The sequence below is a fragment of the Anomalospiza imberbis genome, chromosome Z (genome assembly GCF_031753505.1).
Source record: "Anomalospiza imberbis isolate Cuckoo-Finch-1a 21T00152 chromosome Z, ASM3175350v1, whole genome shotgun sequence".
In the NCBI taxonomy this organism is placed as follows: Eukaryota; Metazoa; Chordata; class Aves; order Passeriformes; family Viduidae; genus Anomalospiza; species Anomalospiza imberbis.
The window spans coordinates 72,884,744-72,903,989 of NC_089721.1; the positions used below are offsets into that span (position 1 = coordinate 72,884,744).

The window sequence follows — 19,246 nt, forward strand, 5'->3', positions numbered from 1 at the left end:
AGGGCTCTTGCCCCAGCTGGGACATTTACAAAAGCCTTTGTCATCTGGATTCTCTGGCACACAGTAAATTACCTCAGGCAGGGAACTTTCATGGCCTGTCCTCCACTCAGCCACTTACCTCCATAAAACTTGCAGGAGCTTAATTATCTTTATAAACCTTTACTTTGCTCAAATGGGGTTAGCATCACTCCACAGAAAGAATTTCTGAGAAGGGGCAAGGGCAGAGAGTGAAGCACACATCACAGAAAAACAGATCAAAACAGGTTTTCTAACACAATCCAAAGGAAAGTGTTATACCTCGCTAACCATGGTGTAGCAGACCTTTTGCAGTCTCATCTTTCCAAGGTTTAACATTTTTCTCAGAATTCAAATTTGTGCAGTTATGGTTTACACAAAAACTACATCTGATGTTAAACAGCAAATGTGTTTCTATCCTTCTAAAATACAGGACAAAACCTGGGGAATATGGTATTTAAGCATCTAACAATGGGCAGCAATTAGAAATATTTTAAAAATTATAAACCCATGAGACAGTCTGCCATTTACATTTGTATTTAAATGGACAGTAGTAATAATAGCAGTAGTATTATTTTTTTTTTCTGAGTGCTAAATATTTCTAGCTTATACCAGATCATGGGATTAAAATTTTGATTCAATATTCCTTTCAATTTTTAACTACACTTCAGCATCTTAAACACTGGACTAATTAAACATACATTAAACATGTATTAGAACACATGCTGTGACTCTGCTGAAAGACATGAATCCTGCAAAGGAGATGTTTAAATATATCCCATGCATCCTACCAGATTTTGGGATTTCATATAGGAAGTTTCTCTAGCTCTTTTCTTGCTCTTTCTTGTAAACCTGTACAGCTTAACTTTGCCTTAGCTTCTAAATCTTGGACAACACCTTCAAAATCAGAGGTTCTCATTCAGATTGGCATTGCTCTCTTTAAATGCCTTTGTGGCCTGATTTTCCCAAACATTTGTGCTCAGAAGCTTCTGCTGAAGAGAGGCAAAGGGCCCACTGCTGCCAAGGTTCAGGTCAGCTCAGACAGCTGCCTCAGCTTCCACAAGTGCTGGAAACTGTACGGCCCAAATAACAACGTTTGATTCTTCTGACACACCACCCTTCCAAAAAGATCAGTATTACCTACCAACATCCCAAAAGTATGGATTTCACTGAGTACATAGGAGGGGAAACAAAAGTTTCACAAGCACTAACTGAAGTACTGACGAAGCTGGAAGATGGAATTCAGTTTGCTTTATCTAAACACTTAATTCAGAATCATTAAATCAAATTCAGGGCTAAAGTTCCAAGTTAGTTGGTGAAGAAATAACTGGTTTTGAAGGTCACCATGACCATCTACCCATGTCTGCACTGCTGCTGCCTGAACTCAAGCAGATAATATCTTAATTTAGAGATACTCAAAAGCACAAAACAACCTCAAGAGTACACTGTGGTGACAAACAGAATCTTAAACTTCAGAGCATTTCCAAAGGAACTGAGTCAAAAGCAGGCACAACCACTGGCTCCCACATACCTGCCTGTGAGAGCTAAGCTTTCATCCTAAAAGCCCTGAGGCCCTCAAGGGCAGACCTGGTGGCTGGTATTTCAGACACTGCACCTGCAGCACGTGGAAATACAGCAATGCCAGATCCCACAAACAATACAAGCAGCACCAAACCTTCCAGAAAATAAAAAAGCTGGAAAAGACCAAGGCATATCGTACAGCACCTGAAAATTTACATATACTGGAATTATTGTTTCCAAGGTCATCTCAACGCAGCCCCAGTACTGCTCACAATTTCTGAAATCAACACAAGATTTACATAAATGTACATCACTACATAACATTCAATTAAAACGTGCAGAATGCTGGGAATCCCTGTAATGCTTCCAGGAAAACTATTACTAAGTTAATCTACCTGCTCAACACTGCAGGACTGAAGAGACTAATTTAAATTATGGGATAGGATCATGTAAGAAAGGTGATGGCTAACCCATCTTGCTACAAACACATCACCAAAGACTACTGCTGTATGAACATAGCGACTTCAGATGTTCAGGGAAGACCACGAGTTGGACATTTTTGAGTGGTGTGTGCTCAGAAATTATGTATGAATTCCTTTATCTCATGGTCTGGCAATAAGAAATGGGTCTTCACTTGCTTTAGTTCCTTAAACCATTCCTCCCTCTCAGAGTGACACCTTCCACTCAGTTGCTATCTCACCTTCCTGAAAATTAACCAGTCCAGATGCAACAAAGAAAATAACCACCAAGATCCTAGGAAAAGAAGGAAAACCAAGGCTGTAATGCTAGCTAACACAAGCCAGGAAATTTAAAGCCGAAATTGAAATTTCAGCCTGAGATAGACGTTTTGGCACAGATATTGCATGATTTTCCTTTGAGTATTGTCAGTCAAGATCCTCGCTCCTGGGACTACACCTTCACAGCACATTCCAAATATACACAACATGCGGAGAGGCTTTGAGAGTTGATGGTATTTGCATTTGGACTGACATCTCCTTGTAATATGTTTGACACTGAGCACTTCTGCAACAAAGAACCGAGCCGCTTTCAACCCAAGTCTTTTCCAAAGAATAACGGGCAACTACACAAGAATGAATAAGTGAACAGTTTGCTACAGCAGTGAATGCCTCCGAAAACAGCAAGTTTGCAGGCACCAGATGGAAGAGAACATTATTGCAATTCCTGCATCCCATCGTGTAACAGCCAACAGAGCCGTTAACGCTTTCGGGTGATTTCTAAGCTTTTTTATGTGCTTTCCTTTGAAGGTGGGTTTTTTTTTTTTTGTGCCCTGTCAGTCCGCAAGCTAGGTTCAGCTGTCTGGGAAAGAAATTTTATTGGCAAGCTACCAAATAGGGAAAAATACAAAATACAGATGGAAACACTAATGATCATATTACAAAAATCACTAGATGGACACAAAGCTTATGTTAGGAAGTAAGACCTACAGCAAAAGTCTTTTGTCTCTCAGCTTTCGCTCTCCCATACTAGACACGTCTGCCTTTCCACAACTTCATTGATCACTTATCCCAGAAAAATGTCTATCTCATGATCTCAACAAGTTCTTACACTTTATTGTTTTCCTCTTCAAACAGCAAACTTAAGTTTTATTTAGTGTACAACATTATATCTTCTTCAGAATTCAGAGAAAAACGGTGGTATGAGATGTTTGAGTCAACTCAAATAACTCACTTTCATTGCTACCACCATGATCCATCATGAGAAGGCCACCCATTAAGTGAAATACTCCCAGTTACATCCATTTATGCCAAGAAGTGTATTTTCCATTCCCAAGCATTAATGTCCCCTGTGCTCAAGATGTGCTCTCAGTATATTGAACTCAGTAGAAGTGAGTGTCTCATTTAAAAAGTCAGTGAGCATGCCCAAGTGCTGCCTGAACTAGTCCCTGGCAAACTAGGGCAGAAAGATTACACAACATTAACAAAACTAATTCAAGTGGAAAAAAAAAAAACAACCCTGGTCTGTATTAAAGATCTATTGTCTTGCTCATTCAGGAAAACACCTGCATCATAGAAATTGACAGAACCAAATTAACTCCTGCCATATAGTGGAATAAAAATTTTGAAATTGGGACATTCATAATCACGTTGGTACCAAATTTTAGCACCCTGCATTGGCAACATCATGTTGAGTACCAGTGCAGTACGAAAAAAGTCTTCTGTTATATACACACTTTATATATAGACGTTTTTTTAAAGTATATATATTAAGTCTTGACTCCTACAAGGTAAAAAAGCAGTGTCTTCTCTCTATGTGTTGGTCTATATGGGGAAAAATAAGATATTTTTATGATTCATGAAAAATAATTTGTAATTCTAGAACACATTTTCCTGCACAAGTTCCTAAGTTTCAGTGAACTTTAATGCTCTTTAGTTATATCTAGACAGGACCTGACCTCAAAATCACACACTGATTACCCAGTGTAAGTCTATAATGTTCTCAAGAAACACCATGTTCTGACCTCAAGAAAAAAGCTGAATTGCTTTATTTACAATATTAATACAAACCCGCAGTAGCTGCTTCTTAATTAATAAGGCTAACAAAAAGATTTATGGTAAAGTAAACCTTATCATGCAGGGGGGGAAAGAAAGTATGAGACTGCATCTTTTTCAAGAGCAGAAAATCACAACCATTCTTTGTAACAAAGGAGGGAAAAGAATTTTTTCATGTATCTTGAGAGTTGAGAGACAATGAGAGTGAGATGGTGTTGGGAAGGAAACAAAACTCACAGTTGGACCTCACAGCTAAAAGGACAATAACCATGAATTTTCCACAAAGCAGCAACATATGGAAGTTTGGCCATTTAGCCTGGTTCTCAGGAAGCCACTCTGAGGCCCTAAATCTGCAATATTCTCTCTGAGCCAACACGACCTGTGTGCTGCAGGCAAGCAATCCAAACACACTGAAAGATAATCACATGACACTGCTAAAACCACAGGCACTTGGCCAAAATAAAATCATTGTTCCAATACAGATGAGCTTCATCATCCCCAGAAAATCAGAGCATAACTTTCAACCAGTACAATTTAATTTAAGAGAAACAAAAGCAGGCATATATGCAAGGCTGGAAACATGAAGTGTTTTGAGGTTCACCATTAAAAGTAAAATGCTAACAACTGACCAGATTGTGATTTTGTTTCTATTGTGGTAAAACACTATTGACAAACACTACAGTGTCGTGTCTCTCATTCGTGAATCAATGTCATTAAGTATTTGAAAATGTGTTATTTATCTACAAAATTTTCCTACACCCGGCATGGCCAGGTTGTTACAAACATACTGGAGATTTCCTTTCAGGAATGCAAGAATGTTAACATTAATCTTTCTGTGATATTTAACATCACATTTCAATGCATGTGCTTGGAGAAAAAATCCTTCTGTAATGTGTGTATTTCAGTGATTAAACAACTCTGAGCAACTATGACCAGTATGAATCACGTTCCACTGCATCCTAAAGTGTCTTGATATCAAAACTGCATAGAAGTTGGGGAATTTAGATCCCCCCCAAAGTCTTCATTCCTGTTATTCCCAGGCACACAGCATTGCTTAGGATATGTCACAGTGGTACTGTGTCACAACATGCTTTAGTTCAATGTGTTAAATAAAAGGAAGCCAAAGTGTGGCCAAATGTGCCAACATAAGCACTGTTGATATGACCATCATTTCAGGATCTCCTCCATTCATGGCATTTTGAACATTTTGTGAGGAGAAAAAAAGAGGGAGAGAGAGGAGGTGAACAATGTAACAAAGGAAAAATGGCTTTTTTTAAAAACTGTCTCTCCTATTAAGACCACAGCAGTAATATTTTTTAAATTGGAAACAGAAAAAGAGATTTTAATTTCTCACAAGCCTTTCCACTGATAAAACTGCAGAAGCTGGGATCTCTTGATGTTTTGCCCAGCTATCAAGGCATGCCAAGCATCAAAACATTTGATGGAAGAGTCACCAAGACTTGTAAAAAATCATATTAACCCAGCAAGTTGAAAGGAGAAGCACAGAGTCCACGTAGGTGAGTGACTGTGTGGCTTGATATTGCTGCTGTATATGCAATTACACACAGTTCTAAGGTAAATTAACACAATTTACTTTGTGAAGACAGCCACAGTTCAAGTCTGCTCTGGCACAACTTTTAAAAACTACTTTTTACAATCTCATAATAATGACTTACTGTACAAAGAAACCCTAGCAAAATGTACTTCTATGACATTAAATTAAACCAGAATTATTTAATAAAATTTTAATTTGAAGAATTAAAAAAGTGTAAATACTTTGATTTTGACCTTGTCTAGATGCTCTAAAAGGATCATACGGATTTTTCAAAACACCTTTCCAGATACCATGAGAAAATGCATTAAGTGGAAACAAAACAACAATACCCCTTCTTAATATCTAGAACACAGGATCACCAGGACAAAAGGACGAGCTTATAAATAGCTTTGTCTCTGGCATTACTACTCTCTCAAAGTTCAGATTCTGGGAAAATCACCTTCACTTCCCACAGCCTCAGAGTGTGCTCCACAGGAAATGAAGGTTTATTTACTGCAGAAGAAAGACATTGTGCTGGAATGACATCATGCCTTCAAACCAGGGTGACTCCAACTAAACTGTCACATTCAGTTACCAAACCTTAATTAGAGCATCTTTTCCTGTGTCTGATGCAGCATTTTTTTTCCTAATATTAAGTGACAGCTCTGAATACCAAGATGGCAGATAAAAAGTTGAAATCACTCCATGCTAACATCTAAACAGAAAACTAATCACTTTTGGGGGGTCATACAAAGTGCTCCTTCAGCTCTCCCAAAAGCATCATAATTAGTTAATAAACTTGCTTTTGATATATTTCCTAAGATTTGTGGAAAAGTTATTAGTGGGTAAAACAGAACAGCAATCAAAGAATGTGCAAGATAGAGAATTCAGATCAGGGTCCCACCACCCTCAACAACAGTCAAGCCAACAGCATGTCATCAAAGCTGTTGGAAACTAAATCTAACTACTGCTAACAAGATTTGCCAGGATTCCAACGTGACATGCAGAAAATGATGCACAAAGGTCTGTGTGTGGGAGACAAAAACCTCCCGTGCCTCCAGAACTTTACAGGAGCAGAAGCATTCGAACCTCCTCCTTGAAGACTCAGGCATCCCATCACAGAAGGAGCCCCAAAGCAGGACTGGGACTCAGGTGGCTTCTGTCTCAGGAATTCTGCTGTTTCTGAGGTCTCTCCAGCTCGAGGAAGGGGGGTAATGTCTACACCAAAGTTCCTTCCAGCCTTGATATTTCTAAACAATGCCGTTATTTTGCCAAGCCTTTCCATGCAGACAACAGTTAATAAAATCCACACTGGAATATTTTCTTGTGGTTTAATAAAGGCTAATTCCACTTTCAGATTAATAGATTTTTAAGCAAAATCACAAGGATCCTCACTGTGTTTTTGCAATACGCTTTAGAACTCTTCAGCATAAGTGGTTTCTTGATTTATTTTTTACAGGTCTCCATTTGTGTTTCATTTCTGTGACATTTGAAAACAGTGCTGGTACATGACCAACTTCACCGCTCTTGAGCCCAACACATTTACTACAAATGGAATGGGTATGCAATACTTGATTTTCTTCCTCTTTATTAAGGTACTTCCATTATTTCCTGCAGTGAATGCTGGATTCTATTAAATGTATTTACATTTTTTCCTTAAGCACTGTTTGCTGGGTTTTCACTTAACCATCCAACAAATACTGTGGTTATGCAAATGTTTACACTGTGTTCATCTTATTTATTTTTGCACAGGAAAAAAAAAAAACAAAAAGGAGTTGTTCCTAATTGTAAAAATACTGGATTTGTTTAGAGAAAAAAGTATTTTAAATTGCTAAAAATTGTCATTTTCTATCTTCTACAAACTTAAAAGCACAGCTGAACAGCAAATTATGGAATTAAAACGTTTAAGAAAGGTGTCAGACTCGTTCCCACATCCCCCATCAGGCAGATCCTCACCAACACTCATGAACAGCTGCCAGCAAAGGTGGAGCCCACAATGCAGCAAATGCATAACTTCATCAGTTTTTGCTGGGGCTCAGTGCTTGTTTTCCAAAGGCAGTATCAGGTATGAACAGACCTTCAGCATTCCCAACCTGCCCACTCCTTTATAAAGTGGCAGTGGCTCCAGCTCCAGGAATGGTTCCATGCTGACTCACTTCTTCTGCAATACCCAGAGGTGCTCAGACAAACCACACACTGAGAATTATTACTCCGAGTTATTGCTTCCCTTGGGCTATTTGAATAACAAACAAAGAGAATGCATAAAGTGAATCCAGATTTTCCCATTTTACTCGTTCAGAGTATAAGCTCTTTGAGGCAGGAGAACTACCTTCACTTTGAATCTTGTACAGTATTTTTCACCTTATCAACAATTCATGCAATAATGTATGTAACTGTTCTGTCCTTGCTAGAAAAGAAGACACAGTCCCATGTTCACTGATAAAGACCCTGACAGATGTCCTGGGAGGACAGATTTGATTTGGATCAAGGAAAAATACATACTGAAGATTGCTGTTGAATTAGCCAGAACGCTTTATGGTGGTTACACAAGATTTATGCTGTCTGTGGAAAAGTACAGATGACACTCAGCTGGCATAAAGTCAGAACAGCTCAGAAAGACAACAACTGATTCAATAAAAATTTAACCAGAACAAAATGGCAACTTAAAAATTTTCAAATGGCACCCGTGTGTTCCTATCTGTCCTTTTCTTTGTATCTCTGGCTATTTTTATTCTTTTGGAAGATACTCTGAAAGGTTTATGACTCTTCAGCTCATATCCAAGGGACTGAATCTCATCTCACTGGTCAGAAGGGCATCCTCCACCAACTTGGCCTACAGTTGATCATCTGTCACAATGTCATTAGTCGTTTCTGTTTAGCAATCAGAATGTTGAAATAAACATTGTGATTAAAGTAAAACCACAAAAAACAGAGGATGGCATACCAGAAGAACAGTGTGAATCCTTTTCCAGGAGGATGGAAAAATGGAAAAATAGGGTCTGCCTAAGACAGGATCCCCAGACACCTCATTAAGATAAACAGCTTGACAACTGAGACACTGCCAAGTATAAAAAGACAAACTTCCTTAAACTGTCTTTAAGTTGCTACTTCACAAAACACGATTCTCAACTAAGTATGAGCTCCACCATCAAAGTGAAATCTCAGCTCCAGTGAAGACACCAGCACACATCCCCTGTGCTGCAAGGAGCCCAGAGACACCTTTTTGTTGTAGGGGGCTCACATGACATCATGCAGGCATCTACAGCCACCTAGCTTAACCTTGATCACCCCTTAGGAAAAACACACAGTTTTAGACTCATCCTCTCTTAGAGCAGACACCTAAAATAGGTCAACTGATTTATACCCAAAAATGGCTTTTTACCTCCTCAGGCTGAAACAAAGATTTAAGTGACAAGCTCTAGATTGCAGATACCTAAAATAAGCAGAAAGAAACCCACATAGAATTTTATTCTTGGTTTTCAGATGAAAACAAAACTCGTATAAAAGGAACCAGCACATAATACAGACTGCTGTGTGGAAAAGACCTGAATACAAAGTTATTCATCACTCCTTCACCAGGAAGGCTCCTGATATTTACAGACCAGTCAATGAGATGGAAAGTTGGAAGCATTAACTGTCCGTGCTAATCAGTGAGGTGAAACAAATTCCAAGTAAATTGGTCAAGTTTCCAGTAGATCCCACAAGAATAGCACATTTTTGACACTGTGATAACTGATAATTGATTTTCTATTTGGATAAAGTTACTTCACGCTGTTTGTGTGTTTTCTTTATCATATCAATAGGTTTCAGTGTCTCTTCACAGGCTAAAAATGAGCAGAAGAATGATAATTTTGCCCCTCTGCAGTTTAAACATCCTAACTGTACCCCACTACAACAGGATATATTTATGATTTATTCCACATCACCTCCTCCCTGATGTGTCTTGGGTTCAATCCCTTACACAGGAGTTAAATCCTCACTATGGATTACTTTCCCATAACTTCACTTCAAAAATCTGTCTTCTGATTTTCCTCCAAATGTTCACCTTGTCTGCCAAAACTAACGGGTTATTTCTAACCTTTGAACTGGATTTCCAGGATGAGGGGAGGAAATTCTTCTGGCCTCTTATGCCCTGGCATATTCCACACCACATATTCCATTTTTTTATATGTGACAACACTGATTGTTCCTAACAATGGAAGTTGATTACTCAGATCTTAATTTCCATATTTTTCCTTTCTTACTGTTCCTGGTTAATTATACTACTATATGCACATGCATCGTATCTTCCACACCTTGGAGGAGATCAGATCAGACAGATGGAAATATTCCAGTAAGATACAAATAACAGAGATACAATATAGAAAAATCAAGATCATAACAGTAATTCTGGAACTGAAAATTGTAAAATATGCAACTATCAGTCAATGTCTGGTTTTTTTTTTTACAAAATAAATTTTATTTCCTATTTAGAGCTTTTTTAAGCCCCAAATGTATAAAAATAAAATTTATTAATTTTCTAAAAAAAAAGATTAAATATTGAATGGATGTAGGAGAAGAAACCTTTCCAATTTCCACCAAGACCACAACTTTTGCTTTTCATCAGAATGTATTTCAATAACTTATTCAAACAGATTGCAGTAATTCTGTAACACCATGTGATTTATGGATACAACATATATTAAAACTAAAAAAAAAAAAAAAAAAAAAAACCAACCCAAAACCTAACACCTATTTAAATAACAGATTGTTATTAGAGTGGAATTGGTCTCTAGCACTCAATATCTGTGAAAAAGACCATGCATCTTACACAGGAACTACTCTGCCTAAGAAAATGTAACCTCTCTACAGTCACCATTTTCATAGTTCTTGGTGTTAAACACACAGCTTTACTTTACACATCCAAAGCAAATTTCATTTTCCTATTTGATAGATTAAATAACTTTAACAGTCTGGTTACTCTTCAGCTCAATGCAGAATGTAAGTTTTATATCATCTCTATTAGGCATTGAATATTTTGGAGAAGAAATTAATTATTTTTCTTATGGTTTCATAACCTCCATATTTTTCTGAGACCTTTCTCTTGTTTCACTCTTCATCCTTACTGCTCCTACACGACAGGCACAAAGGCTTCTTCTCCCAGAGGGTCCTTCCAACTTGCACATTATTACTGTGGCTCAAAACAAAGAAATCTTTCCAAATATCTCAAGGACTACTCACTTCAGTATCTTGATAGAACGCAAAGTTGGCCTGGAAGCTTATTTCAGTGTATTATTTATTATAATATTTCAGTGTATTTAACATTTCAGTACGTTAGAGTCTCTGATGTCTTTTTTGTTTTACGATATTTTCTGTAACTGACACCAGAAGAAGGACTCAATAGCTTTTTACAGGTGTTCTTTTAAAATGCACTCTGTAATGAAGACTTGATTCATTATTTAAGGAAAAAAAAAGTCAGAATAATCAAAAGCAATTTTCAATATAAACAGTAATCTGTTGTTACAAGTCAGGACTGAAGTATACAAACACTGTTGTTAATGACAATTAAGCAACAACCCCTGAAGCACTGATACCCACCTTCTTTTTACAAAATACTAGAATATAATTTAGAGAAAAACTTGAAAAATGCCTCATCTATTCCTTAAATGACTTGGATATCTATCCCTCTTTAAAATGCAGCTGAAACCTGTGAGTGAGCTCAAAAATCAGTAGAAATGACTGTATCACAGACTAATAGCACAGTTGTTTTAAGTGCCATTTCCTTCAGAAACCAGGCCAAAAGAATACTCATTTCAGACCAGAAATGTCTTAAATGTACCAGAGTCTCAGTGGGGAAAAAAAAAAAAAAAGCAATCAGGGAAAGGAATTACAGAAAAATGTAACTGCAAAGTTTACCACATATACCTATTCAACAGCTTACAGCATACAGAATAAATTGCTTTCAGTGTATTATAACACAAGATCTATTTTCTTATTTATGATAACAACATAACAAAGCAGGGAATCCCTGTCATTTCTATCCTGATTAGTCAATAATTTTGAGGTCTAATGAAGACTCAAGCAAGCAAATAATTATTCAGATCAGTCCAACCAGAGTTTAATGAACAGTTTTCATTTTCTGGAAGAAAGACATTTATTCTCTTTCAGAAACATCTCATTGCCTGCCACCAGTTTTAAAAAATTGCTCAGTCTTTAAGTCAGTTCCACAGTAGAAAAGTAGCCACTGAATATAAAAGTCTTATTGAATAAATATCACTTCAAATAAGTAATAACCTCAGTTTCCTTTATTCTTTTAACTAAAATTTACCTCTAAGATAAATAAATCTTGATTTTTCCCAAACATACACACACAAAAAAAGTTTCCTTAATGTTAGTGAATCAAAATGCTAAGAAATATTATCCTGTGAGGAGAACACCTACATAAAAAGGATGCTGGAATCTTTTTCATTTCTTCTCAATTTTCATCACCAATACAGTTGTACATCCCAATAAGGTATATTAATCAGTTTTCCTATAAATGTAGGACAATTAATTAAAAGCCACTGGTAACTTCAGATCTGAAGTCTTGCTGGAAGGACTTACTAGCATAGTGGTTTTTAATTTTATTACTTATTTTATAAACACATAAGTTCAAAAATCTGTACTTACTTCTACATGTGCAAATAACATTTGTTCAGTGTTATCATTGTTTTTCTCCTTGAGGTCTGGTGAGATGTGTCTGTTTCTTACTTGGAAATGTGTCTTACTAAGATAACCATCACCAAGGTCCTGCGTTCAGAAAAAGAGAAAGAAAAAAGAAATTTTCTGTAACCAAAATGCTAAATGCCTTCACTGTTCTAGAAAATAAACAGAGCATGGTATTTAGGCACAGGCTCCAAGTCTTTTTATAGGCACTGATGACTGCAGTGCTCCTCAGCACCTTCTCACAGATAGTTTACACCAGTTCTTGGTGTTGAAGTAAGTCAAAGACCTCAACAGCAAAAATAAAGTTTAATATAGCTATTAATGGAACAAGACAACTGCACCCTGGGGATCAGGAAAAGTGCCAAAGAACGGGAAGGCAGTGCACCAAGGTGATGAAGAGATGAGGAACTATTAACGATTTTGACCTATTTCAAAGAATTCATGCCAGGATTAACTTCCCAATTCTTGCGAGGCTGGTTTGGTTTTGCTCTGTTTCTCCCTCTAACTCTACAAAGTTCTAAAAACAAAACAAAACCGCTTCAGAACTTATGTATGCAGAGTCACAGCTTGTTTCCTCCTCTTGATCACCTCTGAGGTCAAATGTAAGAAAAAACAGAAAATGCTGGGCCTTCTCCCAGTTCACATTTTATCATTTTGCTTCCCAGGCCACACAGCCCACAGTTGTTCCTTATACAATCCCAGAGTGGCACAAGAAAGGTTTAGGAGTTTTCCTGCATTGCTGGCCTGTCTACCTGCACATTTTATTTTTCCTAATTAGGAGCAAGAGGAGAGAAAACACTTAATAACGGCTACACACTGAAAGGAAGAAAGCACATAGAGAACACAAAGAACGGTAGTTGCACATCGAGGATTTATTTCTTAAAGGAAACAAATAAATTGGGAGTTTATTAGCTGTTCCATTACATTTTATTTTAGACAAACAGAGAGCATATGCACAACATCTGATGAAAAAGGATTCTATTCAAAGCAGTCTTGCTACAAAATTCATTAACATAGCATTACATTTCTTGACAGACTGCAAATTTAACTGTGATTTAACTCTCTGGTTAATTTGTCTTTGCTGACACAGTTTATGCCATTTATTTTTACCTTTAAACCATCACAGGTTTTATACTGACACACCAGTTCTCTCTTTCCAAAGACACCACAGATTAAACATACCTCCAAAATCTACTATGAGCTACTTGTTTACTTTGTTCTGATCAAGTTTCACGCATTTAAAAAAGGATAATGCTCTCTACATGTACTTTTTCCATTGATTTTTAAGCAGGAATAACAGTATAGGCAATTACATTGCTCACTTCTCCTACTGTATGCCTTATTTTCTCAACAAATCTTGTTAAGGGCATGAACCCACCAATCTTCCCTGCAAGTCCTTGCTGTGGAGCTAAGTGCAGCCTGTGCAAGGAGGAACCCAGAGCACAGAGATTGGTGAAAGAAAAGCTAAGCCTAAACTGGTGATAGAAAATCCACTTCTTTCACTCTCCACACCCTCTCAAGCGTCTCCTCGTGGAGTTTCCCAACAGTGCCAGCAGGAGGAAAGACACCTGTACCGGTATTTGTCCCACTAAGAGCAGCAGAGGAAGGGCTGCAGCCACCCACAGAGGTGAGATGCCCCATGGCACAGCGAACTGTGCCAGGGCAGGGCTGGACTGAGCCTCCTCCTCCCTGAACCAGTTCCTGCCCCCAAAGTTCACAGCCCTTGCATTCTCTGAGTGCCACGAGAAAACTGGATGGATGGATGGACGGACGGACGGAGACCTGGAGCCAGCAGTCTCTGTAGCTGTGTATCAGAGCAGTCAGGAAGGAGCATCCCTCCTGCTGCACTCTGTAGTGTTTTGTTCTCTTCCATACCTCTATAAATCACAGCTGTAGCCAGAACCTTGATCCCACTAATGTGCTAAGGGAGTCCCTTCCTACTGCAGCTGTAAAAAGCCAAAGGGAACTAATGCAGCTTTTGGTATGATTACCTGGATTAAGCTCACTGAATATGAAACAAACATAAAGGGCCTAGTTTGCTTCAGCTAAATCTCGACCTCCACAGCAAGATTTAACCATTTATCCTTAAGAGCAGCACCTAAGTTCAGCTCCACCAGCTCCTGCAGTAGAGGTGCTCTTGGCTTTTTTACAGCTTTCTTCCGGTGGAAAAAAAAAATCCCAAACCAAGAAAACACATTATAAAAATAACATCATTTAGAACATTTCACTTACAGCTATAAATACAGGGTTCTGCCTGGGCCATGTGAGCTTATGTACCAAGAGTCAGCTCCACGAGAACAATGAGTATTTCATCATCTAAATTTAATCTCCACAGAAAACACGGCAACACAGGAACTCAGTTCTACCAGCCTGGTTCACTTGTGTGGTCTCACTGCTATCAATGGGTCTATTCACGTGAGTCAGGAATGAGGAATGGGATCCAAGTGCATTACATCAGCAAAATTAAGAGTGCCCCAAACTACCCACAACACATATGCCAGTTAAATTTAAAAAAAGGGCAAAAAGACAATGAGACATCTTGTTGAGGAAAAGCTTTCTTCCCAGACTCCACACTGTAAATGGATGGTCTCCATGGCCAGGTTTTTATCACACACTGAAATCACAGAGTCGCAAACTTGGCCCATTAAAAAAAGAAAACAACCCTCTTAGAATTTTTTTATATGAGAACAAAAATCTATCTCATTCTGCTATTTCCAGCAAAGCTTCTTATTTCACAGAAAGTTCAGACTTTGACCCATGTATTAAATTCCCAGTAGAGGCTCAGAGCATCTTTCTTTGTTGAATAAATCCTCACAAATATAGCCTTGAACTGAAATCTAAAGTTTCAAATGGTTTTCTGTAAGAAAGGGTGCATTGTAACACTTGGCTAATATTTGCACTGTTATAAAAACTCCTACATAGAACAAATCTAAGTCCAAGGTCCTCCCTCTTACTGAAACTTTCATTGTCTGTGATGAGAGGGTGATGAGAGGGTTACAAATATTAATGTACAACTACACATGTAAAAATGATGGCACACATTGGAAAAAGCATGACTTTTCTCAAAAAAATTAATGAAAACATGGGAAACCACTGAAGCCATTAACTCTAAAAAAAAAAAAAAAAAAAAAAAGCTAGATTAGCAGATTTTCCGCAACAAAAAGAATACGTAAAAAAGAGAATATGAAAACCTACGTGCTGGAGAAAGCCATCACGTATCAATACATCTTCCTATACTGTAACAATAAATTTTTATATACTGTATCAATATATATTTATACACTATAATATATATACTGGATAATTTGTGTAGCTATTCACATATTAGTCTGACATTATCCTGAGCAAAATAACAAGAGTCATACAGAACTCAGTATATGAAAAATATGTATAGTAAAAGCATTTTTCTTAAAGAAAACAGAATTTGTCAGTGTAATTTCAGAAGACATGTTTGGTTGATAAACATACAAGTTGGAACAATACATGCTCAGAATTCCCTAAGGTATCTGTGGATTCCACAAGTGGAAATTTAAAAAAATATAGGAATCCCACACTAATCTTACACGTGCTATAGGATAAAAATTTATTAATTCACAGATCTCAAAGTCTAACTTAAAAATGGGGAAATCATCATAAAATAAGTGATTCTAATGGGGTCCTTTGGGACTAGTCTTAGCCCTGTGCTATTTAAAATTTTGATTAATGACCTAGAAACAATGTGTAGTTATTATTGTAGAGGTTTGAAAAGTTGTGGAGAAGCAGCAAGTAATGAGGATTGATCACTAATACTAGCAGATAATTCTAGTTGCTGTATGCAACTGACAGGTATTGTAAGGGAAATACTAAGCTAAGGATCTCGAAAAAAGGCTATGTGCTATTTCAGCCTAAAGGGTTAAAGTGAACCTTGGCTATAAAACCACACAAAGTTGCCCAGAGTAGGAGGGATTAAATTTCACATTCACGGTCTGGTCCTGCCCACAGCTGAAAAAGGGTTTTCATGGACTGGCCAAGATTCAGAGATCCACAGCCCTCTTCAATACCTGCGCTGGCCTAAGCCCTCACATCAACACACTTGTTGCAATTTAAAGGATGTTTCAGCTTGTGGTGGTTGTCAACAGGTCAAAAAGCCCACCAAGAGTTCCTAAAAGTCAACACTCTGACTGTTTTACCTTGCTAGTTCTCCACTCCCAGCCATCTCCTATCTGCTGCGAATGTTTAACAAAGTCTTCACAGAACTGCTTGAATCTTTTCTCCCCCAAAAAGAAGTCTTCTTCACCTGCCATGCTACAGGACACCTGCAGAGCAAACCAAAGGTTAGTGCTGGCAGATGAGAAGAACACCAAGAAGTTTCACTAATTCATAGCAACTGAATAGTAAAATAACAAAGAACAGGGAAAAAAAAAACCCTATTGCTTTAAACAGCACAAAGACTTCAATTCCATCACAGAGTCATGGACCTGCAGGACAGCTGAGGCTGGAAGAGACCTTTGGAGACCTCTGGTCCATTCCCCCTGCTGCCCAGGATTGCTTACATTTGGGTTTTGGCTATCTCCAAGGATGCAGATGGCACAGTCTCTCTAGGGAACCTGTTTCAGTGCTCAATTACCTATAGCAGGGAATATATTTACTTCTGTTTAACTGGAAGCATTTACCTATCAGTTTTTGCTTGCTGCCTCTGGTGTTGTCTCAGCTGAAGAAAGTCTGGCTCCATCTTCTTTATTCCCTCCCACCACGTATTTATGGACATTCAGAAGATCCCACTGACCCCTCTCTTCTCCAGGCTGATTCATCCCAGCTCTCTCAGCCTTGCCTCAAACACCCAACACCATTAACCACATATGGGGCTCTGTGCTGGACTGGTTCCAGTATAGCGGTGTCTTCCCTGTACTGGGCAGCCCAGAGCTGCACTTTTACCATGTACGTCCTTAATAGTGCAGTGCAGCTCTCTGTGGCCCAAAAATATGGCTTCAGAACCTTCCCTGTCCCTCAAAGGGCTTTCTCATAGGGCTTGGAAGATAAAATTTTTCTCAGAGAATTTGGTCATTTTTACTTGCCCCCCCCCCTCCCCTTGCCCATTTCAGTGAGGATGTGTCACAAACAGAGCTGGTTTAATGTGTTTGTGGACATCAGGCAGCACTGCAGCACCACACAAAAAAAAAAAAAAAAAAACAACTACTGAACCACTGAATGGTTTGGATGGAAGGAACCATAAAACCCATCTTGTTCCATGGGCAGGGACACCTCCCGCTGTGCCAGGCTGCTCCCAGCCCCAGTGTCCAGCCTGGCCTTGGGCACTGCCAGGGATCCAGGGGCAGCCCCAGCTGCTCTGGGCACCCTGTGCCAGGGCCTGCCCACCCTAACAGGGAAGGATTTCTTCCCATTATCCACTCCAAATCTACTCTTTCCAATTTTAAAGCCATTCCCCTTGTCCTGTCAGTGGCTATCAAAACAATAACCTGTAACCATTACAACCAGATCACACCTCTCCTTAACAAGAAATACAATTGACACAGCATCTCCCACAATGCTCATTATTTTTCAGTATCTGACCCCGAGTCACATCATCATTCTGTCTGCCCACGACAAAAATTATTTACTAGCACTTGAAACACATTACTCCCAACAGCAGTTAACCCAAGGCTCTGTGCCTCCCGGATGCCAGGAAAGGGCAAAAGCAGGAAACAGACAGTGCAGGTGTTTCTGCAATTCCCCAAGTGCCCCAGCCCTGATGAAGGAATGCAAATCACCCTCGATCAAAAACGTGAGGAGTGCACAGTTCCCTCACAGGGCTGAAACGGAGCTGTCTGCTTCTGGAACACGGCAGCTGTGAAGAATCACCGAATCCCACACCCCTGGAGCTGGAAGGTTCCTCTGGAGCTGCCCCTGGGCAGTGGCACAGGAGCGTGTCCAGCTGGGGCTGGCATGGCTCCAGACAGGGACACTCCAGGCCCTCCCTGGGCAGCTGCTCCAGGCTCTGCCCCTCCACGCACACAAGTTCTTCCTCCTGCTGCCCTGCACCTCGCTGCCCTTTCTTTTAGGGGCACTGCTGCTCCTGCTGCCGCTGGCAGCACCCAGCAGAGCCCGGCCCATCCTGGGGCAGCCCTGGGAGATGTTGGATGGATGGATGGATGGATGGATGGATGGGATCCCCTGTCAGCGTTCCCCTCTGCAGACTCCGTGAAGGAGCCCCAGGCCGCCGGGCCCGTCCCGCTCGGACACGGGCCTGGCCATGGGCTTGGAGCCCAGGTGAGCCCCGCACAGACTTTTTTTTTTCCTTTTCCTCCTCTCCTCGGTCTTCCCGGCCCCGGCGCACAGGGTCGGGGAGAGCGGGAGGGACCAGCCCCGCTCGCCGCCCCTCACGTACCGTGCGCTCCTCCTCCTTTTCCCTTTTCCTCCTCTTTTTCCACCTCCTCCTCCTCCTCCTCCTCCTCCTCCTCCTCCCGCCGCTCCGGGCGCGCGCCGGCCCCGCCCCGCCGCGCATGCGCGGCCCCGCCGCTCGGGGCGCGGGGGGGGGGGGGGCTGGCTGCGCGTGCGCGCGGGGCGGGAACGGGGGGGATGAGGGAACGAGGGAATGAGGGGGATGAGAGGGAATGGGGGGGATGAGAGGGAATGGGGGGGATGAGAGGGAATGGGGGGGATGAGGGAGTGAAGGGGATGAGAGGGAATGGGGGGGATGAGGGAGTGAAGGAGCGAGGGAATGAGAGGATGAGTGAATAAGGGAGTGAGGGAATGAGAGGATGAGTGAATAAGGGAGTGAGGGAATGACGGAGTGAAGGAATGAAGGAGCGAGGGAATGAAGGGGATGAGAGGGAATGGGGGGGATGAGGGAGTGAAGGAGCGAGGGAATGAGAGGATGAGTGAATAAGGGAGTGAGGGAATGAGGGAGCAAGGGAATGAAGGGGATGAGAGGGAATGGGGGGGATGAGGGAGTGAAGGGGATGAGAGGGAATGGGGGGGATGAGGGAGTGAAGGAGCGAGGGAA

The 19,246-nt window shown here is 40.2% G+C and overlaps 1 protein-coding gene across 1 annotated transcript in view; it reads right to left on the minus strand.

Annotated features, from left to right (window-relative positions):
- The window catches only part of ATG10 (autophagy related 10), a 60,186-nt gene extending 41,467 nt beyond the window's left edge, over positions 1-18,719 (minus strand). The window contains exons 1-3 of the mRNA XM_068177476.1: positions 18,629-18,719; positions 16,434-16,559; positions 12,229-12,348 (exon numbers count right to left, since the gene is read on the minus strand). Coding sequence (XP_068033577.1) covers positions 12,229-12,348; positions 16,434-16,547 — 234 coding nt within the window. The 5' untranslated portion in view covers positions 16,548-16,559; positions 18,629-18,719. The remainder of the gene's footprint in view (positions 1-12,228; positions 12,349-16,433; positions 16,560-18,628) is intronic.
- Between the last annotated feature and the right edge of the window lie 527 nt (positions 18,720-19,246).